Source organism: Lepidochelys kempii, chromosome 3 (assembly GCF_965140285.1).
Source record: "Lepidochelys kempii isolate rLepKem1 chromosome 3, rLepKem1.hap1, whole genome shotgun sequence".
NCBI lineage: Eukaryota > Metazoa > Chordata > Testudines > Cheloniidae > Lepidochelys > Lepidochelys kempii.
In genome coordinates this window covers 210172019-210184414 of record NC_136382.1, presented here as the reverse complement: position 1 = coordinate 210184414, position 12396 = coordinate 210172019, and the positions used below count along the sequence as shown (strand labels likewise).

Sequence of the window (12396 nt, the reverse complement as noted above, 5' to 3'; positions counted from 1 at the left end):
GGTTATACTGCATTATAGCTGTGTTGTTACTAAACTGTGAAGCTGCTCATAAACACTCAATAGTCAATAACACAAAACTTTTGTGAAGAAACACATAGGAACTTTCAGACTGGATCAGACCCAGGGTCCACCTAGTCCACTACCATGTCTCTGACAGTGGCCAGCACCAGATATTTTTCGGGAAGGTGCAAGAAACCCAGGGGTAGGAAGAAGTTGGGTAGTCTGCCTCCCATGGAGATCTCATCCCTTATAAAATATGTTAGCATTAACTATAACTCTGGATAGTCTTTTGATCCATGTAAAGTTGCTTTGAATCTTGCTAAATTATTGGCCTCAACAACATCCTGTGACAGTGAGTTCCGCAGTCCAATTACACGTTATGTAAAAAAGTCATTTATTTTTATTAATTAGACACCTTTTAATTTCATTGAATGTCTCCTAGTTCCTGTATTACAACACAGGGAAAACAGAAGCTCCTGATCTGCCTTCTCTAGACCAACCACTATTTTATATACTGTTATCAAGTCCCCTCTTATTTGTTGCCTTTCTCAGATAAAAGTTATTGTGTTTTTCTGAACTTCTTTAATTCTGCAACATCCTGTTTGATATGGGGTGATCACTATTGCACATAATATTCCAGACGAGGGCATGCCATTGATTTATATAAGGACATTATAAAAATGTCCATATTATTCTGCATCCTGTTCCTTATACATCCTAACATCATGTTCTCATTATCAATATTGAACGTAATCTGCTATCATGTTGTCCCTTCATCTAGGTTGGCTAGGTCCTTCTGAACTCCCTCATTGACTCCTTTGAACTTGACTAACCTAAATAACTTGTTTCAGAGTGCAGCCCTGTTAGTCTGTATTCACAAAAAGAAAAGGAGGACTTGTGGCACCTTGGAGACTAACAAATTTATTTGAGCATAAGCTTTCATGAGCTACAGCTCTCTTCATCGGATGTGTCACATGCAAATTTTGCTGCTTCACTGATCTCCCTCCCCTTCCAAATTGTTAATAAAAGTACAAATCAACACTGTATCTAATACAAAGCCTTGAGACCCCCCTCTTTTAACCTTTGGTTATGATGAACATTGGAGATTTATTCCTACTCTTTGTTTCCTGTCTCTTAGCTACCACTAACTTTGAGAGTGATGGTCCTTGCACTGAAATCTGTGGGATTAGGTTGTGGTTTAATTAGTCTATGGCTTTAGCCTAGTCATGTGACCTAGTTTAAGGTACCCCCACACAACACTTTTTTATGGGGCAACAGAGAGCTGTACCAGAACTCTTTTCATTTGTACCGTAGATGCCCCTGCAATCTACCCCTCATGTCATGAGCCAGCAGTTCTGATTCAGTTATTTATAATAACAAAAGTCATAATACCAGGTTTGTGTAAGACAGGAGTAAATTAGGGTCTAAAATGAGGTACCGCTCAGGCAGGCAGGGAGGATGAAGAGAGATGTATATAAGTGAGAGGGGAGGGGTTATACTCTTGCAGCCAAGAACAAGGCTCAGTATCGAATATGTGCTTGGAAGGCTCAATTGCTCTCTTTACCCCCTTGTAGCGCCACTAAAGTGGCACTAAGTGCAGATGAGCTATGTGATCTCAAGTATACAATTGGTTTGATTATAAATCCCTTTCACTCAAGCAAAACTCCTCCTTACTTGAAGTAAGTGGTTGATTGCATAAGAAATGTTGAATATGTCACAGTACACTTGAAAGAGGGGAGAAAAAGTGTCAGTTTAGCATTTTCTAACAAGGAGCTGACGAATATTAATAAATTAAGCTTCACAGCCCCTAAGTAAAGTGTAACTCTTTATTAACAGGGACGTAGTACCTATCATCTCTGTTCTGCACACTGCCCTATGGAAACATGATGACTTACTAAAGGTCACACAGGAAGTATGTGCCAGAGCCTAGAACAAAATTTGGGGGTGAAATACTTGGAAGTCAATGGGAATTTTGCCACTGACTTTTATGGGGCAGGATTTCATCCAATTGTCCTGACCATCATTCTTGTGGCTTTAACCAAAGTACCAGCCTTCCCTTCTTTTTCTCCCCTCTTCCCCAACAATTTATTGTGATTATGAATAGCATAATCATGGGAAAATAGAGAAAGCAATGAAAATATTTTTTTCTAAAATGTACATAATCACATGTAGGAGTCAACATCTGTAACTCCTGCATATTGTATCCCTCTGCCTAGCAGATTAATGTTAGCAATAATACTGAACACTTAATACATTTGATTTATTAAGTGATTGGCATTTTAAAAGTTGAATGCGATAAATCTAGAGATAATAAGCAAAGAGATTTTAATAATGATTTGCACATTCACCACTCTGCATGCCTTAGCTTTACAATGAGCAAGATATACAGCATCAAAAATAAGACATATTCATATTCTTTTTGATTAGACATTTATTTTTTTCTAGTTAAATGTTTTGATTTAACTTTACCTGCATGCTAGTAGTGCATGAAACAGGTTTGGCTGGACTATGCTGTAAAGGAAGCTGTGGTCTTCAGTCCTCAACTGCAAAAGTGCACTTCTGAGATGCTTACCACAAAATAACATTATGATTGTACATGCAAATCGTATTGTAAATTAAGATTTTCCTTGTTAAATAAAAACTGCCTCAAGATGAACCTTTTTTCAGCTTATTAATATTAGAGCTGTTACATAAAACACTAACTCCAAAATTAAGTCTCATTCAAGTCCACGGTGAAAACATTATTGTGGGAAAATAACTCCAAAAAAGATGCATACATATTTCATTGTTTTCAAATATATAATATGCATTTGTTAAGGTTTGTATAGGGGAAGTTAAGAATCCCTGGGAAGTGAAATAGGGAATTTCTGCAGAAATTGTCAAGGTAGAAAGCAGCGTTAATAGGAAGCCCTGGATTCCTGACCACAAGGACCTTAAAACTAGTACTGAAATGTGTGTTCTGACCACCAACCCGTTCTCTCCATTCTCTCTGACTAGTTAGAAAGTGAAGCGTTTGAGTGAATTGTGACTTACTCCAAACTTAACTCACAAAGGGATTGTGGTAACGACTGAAAGCTGATAGAAGTCTGTATTCAAGCTTTCGATTTGATCTTCCTTTGCCTTTAAACTGAAATATCTTTGGAGCTTGTTTATAAAAGTGTTTGAAGTTTTTTTAATGTATATTTTTAGAACTGCGTTATGCAAAATATTCAAGGAAGGTAAAATTAGGCAGTTTACCATCCTTTCCCCCGTCCCAGATAAGTTTCCTCAAATAAATATAGATTGCTGAATGTTTTAGTTTAAAACAGTGACGTTATTTAAGAAGCGAATTTCATGGGCAAAGCGAAAATGTCCATGAACACACGTCTCCACAGCATCTCGTGCCGGCTTGGGAGCCTCCAGAACTCCGTGTTTGGTTTAGTAAGGCACCAGATCCGCGGAAGGAAGGATACTGACTTGGAGGTAGCTCGGCTTGTAGAAACGAGCCGCACCTCGCACGCAATGGCGGGGCTCCTGGGACTCGCAGCAGAGAGCGCTTTGAGCGTGAGTTCAGCTGTTTACAGGTCGCACCGCTTTCCCCCGGCTGCCAGAGCCGGGAGGCACGTGGGCATCTCCGCCTTGATGCAGAAGGAGCGTGGAGAGGACAGCCCGTAATCGTCCGACCCTTTGCTCTCGTCTTGCCCATGAAGGATTCATCGTCGACCGCAGTGCACATGAGGCTTCTGCAAGGGGATCCTGGCCCGGCAGAGGAGGATCGCCGCTCGGTCTGTTGCATCTGATGGGTGCCTGAAATGAGTCAGCCCCGTGGGGTCAGCTCCTAGCCCTTTTCGGGAAGCGCCGTGAAGACGAAAGGCAGCTGGAGTTTAACTCGAGAGCAGACACGAAGTCAGCTCAGGAAACCTAGACAGATCACGCGAGCCAATAACTAGGAGTGGCTGCAGCGCGGCTGTGCTACAGAAATCACACGCGAGTCTCCTGTCCAGAAGGCGAGCTGCTGTCGCAGACGGGTTGATGCCGAAATACGGGCTCGAACGGCCCGCGGACTCTCTTCTCCTGGCTCCCCCTTGGCCCCCTGCCTCTCACGAGCCCGTGCGGGAGGAGGCATGAGCACCCTCAGTTCCACGGAGGTGAGAAAACTCGGTTTCGGAGCCTGCCAGGTACCCACGTTAGAAGCCCGGGGGCGATCGCGACGGGGCAGGGCCGTTTCTTGTGTCTGTCGAAGGCACAAAGCCTAGTGGATGAACGAGACGCGTTGCGAGGGTTTGGCCAGGGGCGGGAGCTCGGCTTGGTTGCTGCGTCGGGTCGCTTCTCTCCACAGTGCCCGGAGGAAGAGCCCGGCGCCCGGCTGCGGCGAGACTCTCCCCTCGCCGGGGGGGTTTCACGGGCACCTGGCGCTGGTCCGCGAGCAGGTGAGTGGCGGATTGCCCCGGCGGAGCGCGGCCGCGCTCGGGGGAGGCGGACGGAGGCGCCCAGCGGGCTCAGGCCGGTTCGCCGTGGAGGTCGCGTCCAGCCCAGCTGCACCCTCCAGGGCGCACGGCGGGGCCCGCCGCGGCGATTCGCATGAGCGGGGCGCCTCCGTTTGTTCTCTGGCAGACTTCGGGGAGCGGGGCGCAGGATCCCTTCCCACGCCCCCTCTCCCGGCTCCGGTGTCTCGCACCCGCCGGGCGCACAGCGATTTCTGGCAGGTTGTCTGACACCCACTCCGGAGTCACGGAGGGCGCGCAGCGTTCATGGCCCAGCTCGGCGCAGTCTGGGTTTTCCCGTGTCCAAAGCTCGTCCGCGGGGCTGGCGGCTCCCCGGCGGCTTCGTGCAGCCTTCGCACCGCGGTACGCCGGCGATGGTTTCCTGCGGGAAACTCCAGCGCAGGCGAGCTCGGCGCAGGACGGAGAGCGGGCAGGGCACGGCTGCCTCGGGGCTGGAGCGGGCTCATCCCGGTACGTTTGTTTCGAGCTCGCCACCAGCGCCTGGCTGGCCCCGCGCCGGAGCGGAGATGCACCGCCGCCGGCCGAATCTCAGCGCCGAGCTCTCTGTCCCGCGCAGGATTTCTCCTCCCCTTGCTCAGACGGGTTTGAGCCCGGTGTATCCCCGGCTGCCGCTGCTCTTCGGGGCGCGCATTCTCCGCGTCGTGTGCGCGGGCCCTGTAGCGTCTAGAGGGCGAAGGGATTGTCCCGGCGCAAGGAAGCAGAGAGCCCGCAGGGAGCGAGGGGTGCATGGCCCTCTCCGGGCGCTGCGGCGAGCTGTCTGTGATCACTGCGTCCCCCCGCCACTGCTCTGGTCCTGCCACGCGCGCAGTCTGGACGGTCTGACCTGGCCACTCAGCCGGCACAGAGCCCTCCCCAGGCAGCGATCTGACCCGTCCACACGGCGGGGTCTGGATTGCCCAGACAGCCGGCACAGAGCCCTCCCCAGGTACCGATCTGACCCGTCCACACGGCGGGGTCTGGATTGCCCAGACAGCCGGCACAGAGCCCTCCCCAGGCAGCGATCTGACCCGTCCACACGGCCGGGTCTGGATTGCCCAGACAGCTGGCACAGAGCCCTCCCCAGGCACCGATCTGACCCGTCCACAGGGCCGGGTCTGGATTGCCCAGACAGCCGGCACAGAGCCCTCCCCAGGCAGCGATCTGACCCGTCCACACGGCGGGGTCTGGATTGCCCAGACAGCCGGCACAGAGCCCTCCCCAGGTGCCGATCTGACCCCTCCCCAGGTACCGATTTGACCCGTCCACACAGCCCGGTCTGGATTGCCCAGACAGCCGGCACAGAGCCCTCCCCAGGTACCAGTCTGACCCGCCCACAGGGCTGGCACCAGGCGGTCTAACGCCTCCACAGGGCGGGGTCTGGCTCTGGCCTGTCCACACAGCAGGCACAGACCCGTCCACGCAGATGGTCTAACCTGTCCACACAACGGGGTCTGGCGTGTCCACAGGGCCGGCCCAGACTCCTGCACAGGTACCGGCCCACGCCGGATCTGGCCTGTCCACACAGAGGGCTTCGACCTGTCCACAGCGCCGGGTCTGGCCCCGGCAGTCCAGCGCCCAGGCCTCCCTGCGCCAGCGGGTCCCGCTGGCCTGTAGGGGGCTCGCCGCCCAGGAGCCGGGCTCCGCCATGCGGGCTGAGCCGGGCTCCTGGCTGCGGAGCGGGCGGGCTCTGGGGGCTCACCTCCCCAGGAGCTGTGAGCGATCCCCGCCTCCTGTGGACACGGTCCTCTCCCAGCCGCTGGCGGGGGGCGCTGGGCAGTGGCGGGCAGGGAGGCCTGTGTGTGGTGGGGCGCCGGGCAGTTGTGGTGCGGGGGGGACTCTGCCCATAGGGTTTGTGAAGGTGTCTCTGGGCGGGGGGGGGGGGCTGCTAAAAGGGGCTCGGTGGGGGGTGTCCCCGGGCAGGGGGGGGCTGCACACAGCGGGTTAGCCGCGGGCGGGGGGGGTGTCTCTGGGCGGGGGGGGGGCTGCACACAGCGGGTTAGCCCCGGGCGGGGGGGGTTTCTGGGCGCGGGGGGGGGGCTGCACACAGCGGGTTAGCCGCGGGCGGGGGGTGTCTCTGGACGCGGGGGGGTCTGCACACAGCGGGTTAGCCCCGGGCGGGGGGGGGTTTCTGGGCGCGGGGGGGCTGCACACAGGGGGTTAGCCGCGGGCGGGGGGATCTCTGGGCGGGGGGGGGCTGCACACAGGGGTTAGCCGCGGGCGGGGGGTGTCTCTGGGCGGGGGGGGGCTGCACACAGCGGGTTAGCCGCGGGCGGGGGGGTCTCTGGGCGCGGGGGGGGCTGCACACAGCGGGTTAGCCGCGGGCGGGGGGGGGTCTCTGGACGCGGGGGGGGCTGCACACAGCGGGTTAGCCGCGGGCGGGGGGGGTCTCTGGGCGCGGGGGGGGGCTGCACACAGCGGGTTAGCCCCGGGCGGGGGGGGTTTCTGGGCGCGGGGGGGCTGCACACAGGGGTTAGCCGCGGGCGGGGGGGTCTCTGGGCGCGGGGGGGGGCTGCACACAGCGGGTTAGCCGCGGGCGGGGGGTGTCTCTGGGCGGGGGGGGGGGCTGCACACAGGGGTTAGCCGCGGGCGGGGGGGGTGTCTCTGGGCTGGGGGGGGGCTGCACACAGCGGGTTAGCCGCGGGCGGGGGGGGTGTCTCTGGGCGGGGGGGGCTGCACACAGCGGGTTAGCCGCGGGCGGGGGGGTCTCTGGGCGCGGGGGGGCTGCACACAGGGGGTTAGCCGCGGGCGGGGGGTGTCTCTGGGCGCGGGGGGGCTGCACACAGCGGGTTAGCCGCGGGCGGGGGGTGTCTCTGGGCGGGGGGGGGCTGCACACAGGGGGTTAGCCGCGGGCAGGGGGGGTGTCTCTGGGCGCGGGGGGTCTGCACACAGCGGGTTAGCCGCGGGCGGGGGGGTTTCTGGGCGCGGGGGGGCTGCACACAGCGGGTTAGCCGCGGGCGGGGGGTGTCTCTGGACGCGGGGGGGGGCTGCACACAGGGGTTAGCCGCGGGCGGGGGGGGTGTCTCTGGGCGCGGGGGGGGGGCTGCACACAGCGGGTTAGCCGCGGGCGGGGGGTGTCTCTGGACGCGGGGGGGGGGGCTGCACACAGGGGTTAGCCGCGGGCGGGGGGGGTGTCTCTGGGCGCGGGGGGGGGCTGCACACAGCGGGTTAGCCGCGGGCGGGGGGTGTCTCTGGGCGCGGGGGGGGCTGCACACAGCGGGTTAGCCGCGGGCGGGGGGGGGCTGCACACAGCGGGTTAGCCCCGGGCGGGGGGTGTCTCTGGACGCGGGGGGGGCTGCACACAGGGGGTTAGCCCCGGGCGGGGGGGGTTTCTGGGCGCGGGGGGGCTGCACACAGCGGGTTAGCCGCGGGCGGGGGGGTCTCTGGACGCGGGGGGGGCTGCACACAGCGGGTTAGCCGCGGGCGGGGGGGTTTCTGGGCGCGGGGGGGGGCTGCACACAGCGGGTTAGCCCCGGGCGGGGGGTGTCTCTGGACGCGGGGGGGGCTGCACACAGCGGGTTAGCCGCGGGCGGGCGGGAGAGGGGGGGTCTCTGGGCGCGGGCGCGGCGGGGCCCGCCCCTGAGGGAAGAGGCGCGCGGGCTGCAGGGCCCGTGCGCGCCCGGCTGCCGTTTGTCAACAGTGGCCTCGCGCGGGGCGGGGCGGGGCCGCCCCCGGCGCGCGGGGATTGGCGGCCCGGCGCGCGGGGCCCTGCGTGCGGGGCGGGGGCGCCCTGCCCGGCGGGCGGCAGAGGCAGTCAGCGAGCGCAGCCGAGCGGGCGCAGGGCCGGGGTCCCGCGGGGCAGGGCGCGTGAGGCGGCGGCGGGCGCGGGGGGCGGCCCCCCGGCGCGGGGAGGGGGGGTCCGGTTTTGTTTCTCGGGCGAGGAGGCGGGCGCCGAAACGGTGAGTGGGCCGGGGCCGGGGTCTCGGCGCTGCCCCCGCGGCTCCTTTGTGTGGCCGCCGTCCCCGGCCGGCTCGCCCGCCTCCCTTTGTTGGGCCCCGCCTCGGTCCCCCGGCGCGGGCCGGCCGGGACTGGGGGGGGGTCAGGGCCGGCGGGGGGGCTGCGGCTGCCCCGGCTCGGCTCGGCTCGGCTCGGGGTCGGCGCGGCAGCAGGAAGTGGTGCGGGGCCGGAGCCTTGTCCCCGGGCGAGTCTGCAGCCTTATGTACAGGCCCCCCCGCCCCCCCAACAACAACAAACCCGCGGCTGAGTCGGGAGTGCGGCGGTGTAGGAAGTGCGGCGCTGGATCCCCGCAGACCTTGTGTCCTGGGGCTCTGGTTGCGGGTTTGGGCTGGGGGGGCCGGCAGGGAGTGGGGGTTGTCGTTGCGGGTTTGGGCTGGGGGGGCCCCGGCAGGGAGTGGGGGCTGTCGTTGCGGGTTTGGGCTGGGGGGGGCCCGGCAGGGAGTGGGGGCTGTCGTTGCGGGTTTGGGCTGGGGGGCCCGGCAGGGAGTGGGGGCTGTCGTTGCGGGATTGGGCTGGGGGCCCCGGCAGGGAGTGGGGGTTGTCGTTGCGGGTTTGGGCTGGGGGGCCCGGCAGGGAGTGGGGGCTCTGGTTGCGGGTTTGGGCTGGGGGGGGCCGGCAGGGAGTGGGGGCTGTCGTTGCGGGTTTGGGCTGGGGGTCCGGCAGGGAGTGGGGGCTGTCGTTGCGGGTTTGGGCTGGGGGGGCCCCGGCAGGGAGTGGGGGCTGTCGTTGCGGGTTTGGGCTGGGGGGGCCCCGGCAGGGAGTGGGGGCTGTCGTTGCGGGTTTGGGCTGGGGGGGCCCCGGCAGGGAGTGGGGGCTGTCGTTGCGGGTTTGGGCTGGGGGGGCCCCGGCAGGGAGTGGGGGCTGTCGTTGCGGGTTTGGGCTGGGGGGGCCCCGGCAGGGAGTGGGGGCTGTCGTTGCGGGTTTGGGCTGGGGGGCCCGGCAGGGAGTGGGGGCTGTCGTTGCGGGTTTGGGCTGGGGGGCCCGGCAGGGAGTGGGGGCTGTCGTTGCGGGATTGGGCTGGGGGGGCCGGCAGGGAGTGGGGGCTGTCGTTGCGGGTTTGGGCTGGGGGGGCCCGGCAGGGAGTGGGGGCTCTGGTTGCGGGTTTGGGCTGGGGGGCCCGGCAGGGAGTGGGGGCTGTCGTTGCGGGTTTGGGCTGGGGGGCCCGGCAGGGAGTGGGGGCTCTGGTTGCGGGTTTGGGCTGGGGGGCCCGGCAGGGAGTGGGGGCTGTCGTTGCGGGTTTGGGCTGGGGGGCCCGGCAGGGAGTGGGGGTTGTCGTTGCGGGATTGGGCTGGGGGGGCCGGCAGGGAGTGGGGGCTGTCGTTGCGGGTTTGGGCTGGGGGGGCCCGGCAGGGAGTGGGGGCTGTCGTTGCGGGTTTGGGCTGGGGGGGCCCGGCAGGGAGTGGGGGTTGTCGTTGCGGGTTTGGGCTGGGGGGCCCGGCAGGGAGTGGGGGCTCTGGTTGCGGGTTTGGGCTGGGGGGCCCGGCAGGGAGTGGGGGCTGTCGTTGCGGGTTTGGGCTGGGGGGCCCGGCAGGGAGTGGGGGTTGTCGTTGCGGGATTGGGCTGGGGGGGCCGGCAGGGAGTGGGGGCTGTCGTTGCGGGTTTGGGCTGGGGGGGCCCGGCAGGGAGTGGGGGCTCTGGTTGCGGGTTTGGGCTGGGGGGGCCCGGCAGGGAGTGGGGGTTGTCGTTGCGGGTTTGGGCTGGGGGGCCCGGCAGGGAGTGGGGGCTGTCGTTGCGGGTTTGGGCTGGGGGGGCCGGCAGGGAGTGGGGGCTGTCTCTCTGGGGGTATTTGTCACTACCCGCTATTGCTTTGTTTGGGTGGGGAAGTGGCCGTGTTGTTCGAGCTGACGTTTTACTACTCCCCTCTCCCTCGCAGTTGGGAGTCGGAAGGCGGATTTGTTGAGTTAGCATTAAAAGGGTGAGCAGGGGGGTGAACGAGAGCCAGCCCTGTGCAATCTACAAACTCTATTGTGACGCACTTACTACAACTGATTGCTGCTGCCAAACCTCCTCCAGACTTGCTGTGATCAGCACATTAGATAGAACAATGGGGCTGGAACAGGGAACATGGCCAGGAGGCTCTGCACAATCACTGCAAATACTCCTCACTCTTGCATTTCAGCACAGTATCCGATTCTTTTATTTAATCACTTGGGGAAATCAGAGCTTATTGCTCTTTTTTTAAAATTAACAGACTCAAAACTTCATATAGATTTGGAGCATAACTGGAACACAATGGCCTGGCTGATAAATTTCACTTTAAAACCCAATTCCTTTTGTTTGGACAAAGACTTCTCACAAGTTATACTTTTGATGCAGGTATCCTAGGAGGGGCGGAAACAGTGGACAGGAAACTACCCATAGATCTGATAGCAGTTGATTGTATTGGGGGGGGGGAAGTGAGTACTTAAAAAGCTAGAAGAATGTATGCTGAAAAGCATATGCCATACTACTAGAATTCTAACAATATAAATAAGGACTTTGAGAAAGTATTGCAAAACTTATTAGATATTATAGTATTATAATAAAACGTAGAGCGCTTTCTCATAATGTCTTCCTCTTCCTTTGCAGGAAAAAAAGACCAAATGGCAAAGCAACCTTCTGATCTAAATTCAGAGTGCAACAGAGAAGGTGGACAGTTTCAGTCAACTGAAAGGCCAAGTCAGCCTCAGCATCTTAGACCTGGGGCCCCTACCTCTATACAAACACAGTATCAAGGTAATCATTCAGGTGAGGGGGACTTCGCCCAGCAGCCCTCAGGGAGCTCTTCGCCCAGCAGCCCTCAGGGACCATTTGCACCACCCAGTAGCCCCAGTCCATTTGCTACCAGATCCCCACTTTTCATCTTTGTAAGAAGATCCTCACTGCTGTCTAGATCCTCCAGTGGGTATTTCTCTTTCGACACAGACAGGAGTCCTGCGCCTATGAGTTGCGACAAGTCCACGCAGACTCCAAGTCCCCCTTGTCAAGCCTTTAATCATTATCTAAGTGCAATGGGTAAGCAAGATCATGGTAAGAAACCTTTTAGCTCATGGTTTATGTTTTTCAATAGGTTCTGAATACCCCTGTGGACATTGTATTACTTTCAACAACTCAATGTTAATATTGAGGCAGCCAGCAAATTTTTCAATAAGAACAAAATACTGTATATTATACAGTGACATCGGGCTGAGCTATTAAACAACAAAAGTAAAATTGAAAACTGCCTTATATTTTACAAACTGATTGGGTCAGATTTAAATCCAGTGAACATTTCCTAATGAATTGGAAAGTGGTCCAAGTATCCCTCCTGCCTTTGATTTTTCACAGCACATGGAATGTATTATGGTAAATTAAATATTTTGGATTGTTTGTCTGATACAAAGTCTATAAGGGGCTAGTTCTTTTTATTTGAAATAACTTGTGACCTTACAATGGAGATTTGTCTGTCCAACTAAGCAAGTTGCAATGGAGAGAGGGGCTAAAATATAGAGGCCACATTGCTTAGTATAATAAACATAATCTTGGTAGCAAACACTGGAATATAGCACTAAGATTGGAGAGATGTTTCCATTACTACAAATTCTTAGCTGTTTCCTGATGATCTGGCTAATCAGAATACTGGGAGGAAGAGATGTTTACAAACCAACTCTCTTCAGTTTCTATTGTCTCTTGTTTTCTGGAGTTTTAAAGTTGTCTGTAGATATCCATCTTGGGCTGAAATTTGCTGGACTGAACCAGCATTTTTTTTTACACACGTTATGCAGGGAATCTGTACAGATTTAAAAAATAATAGGAAGAAAATATATTTTAAATTTTCTGATTTCCAACATGTTTATGAAATGTTATTTTGATATACTTTGCAGCTTCATGCTTAGACAATACTTTACTACATCAATTATTTCCAAAAATACATGTAAGGTGAACCACAGTATTTGACTAACATAGTTTGTATACTTGCATAGTAATTATGAAATACTTGACTAAAATTTAAGATTTTTAG

General features: G+C 57.7%; 1 protein-coding gene and 1 long non-coding RNA gene across 17 annotated transcripts in view; one reads left to right on the top strand and one right to left on the bottom strand.

Moving 5' to 3' along the window:
• Positions 1 to 8256: 8256 nt before the first annotated feature.
• BCL2L11 (BCL2 like 11) overlaps positions 8257 to 12396 on the top strand; it is a 43030-nt gene continuing 38890 nt past the window's right edge. For 4 of the 15 annotated variants that reach the window (XR_012158352.2, XM_073339914.2, XM_073339921.2 and 1 more), the window contains exon 1: positions 10181 to 11426. Coding sequence is in view for 14 of the 15 variants with exons in the window: in XM_073339914.2 (XP_073196015.2) it covers positions 10964 to 11426 (463 nt within the window). In the remaining variant the exon portion in view is untranslated. Of the gene's footprint in view, positions 8360 to 10180; positions 11427 to 12396 lie in introns of those variants that run through there. The other 11 variants (XM_073339915.2, XM_073339920.2, XM_073339922.2 and 8 more) reach the window with 8 other exon arrangements.
• LOC140909795 (uncharacterized) overlaps positions 12009 to 12396 on the bottom strand; it is a 114167-nt gene continuing 113779 nt past the window's right edge. For both annotated transcript variants that reach the window (XR_012158353.2, XR_012158354.2), the window contains exon 4: positions 12009 to 12165. This is a non-coding gene — a long non-coding RNA (uncharacterized LOC140909795). The remainder of the gene's footprint in view (positions 12166 to 12396) is intronic.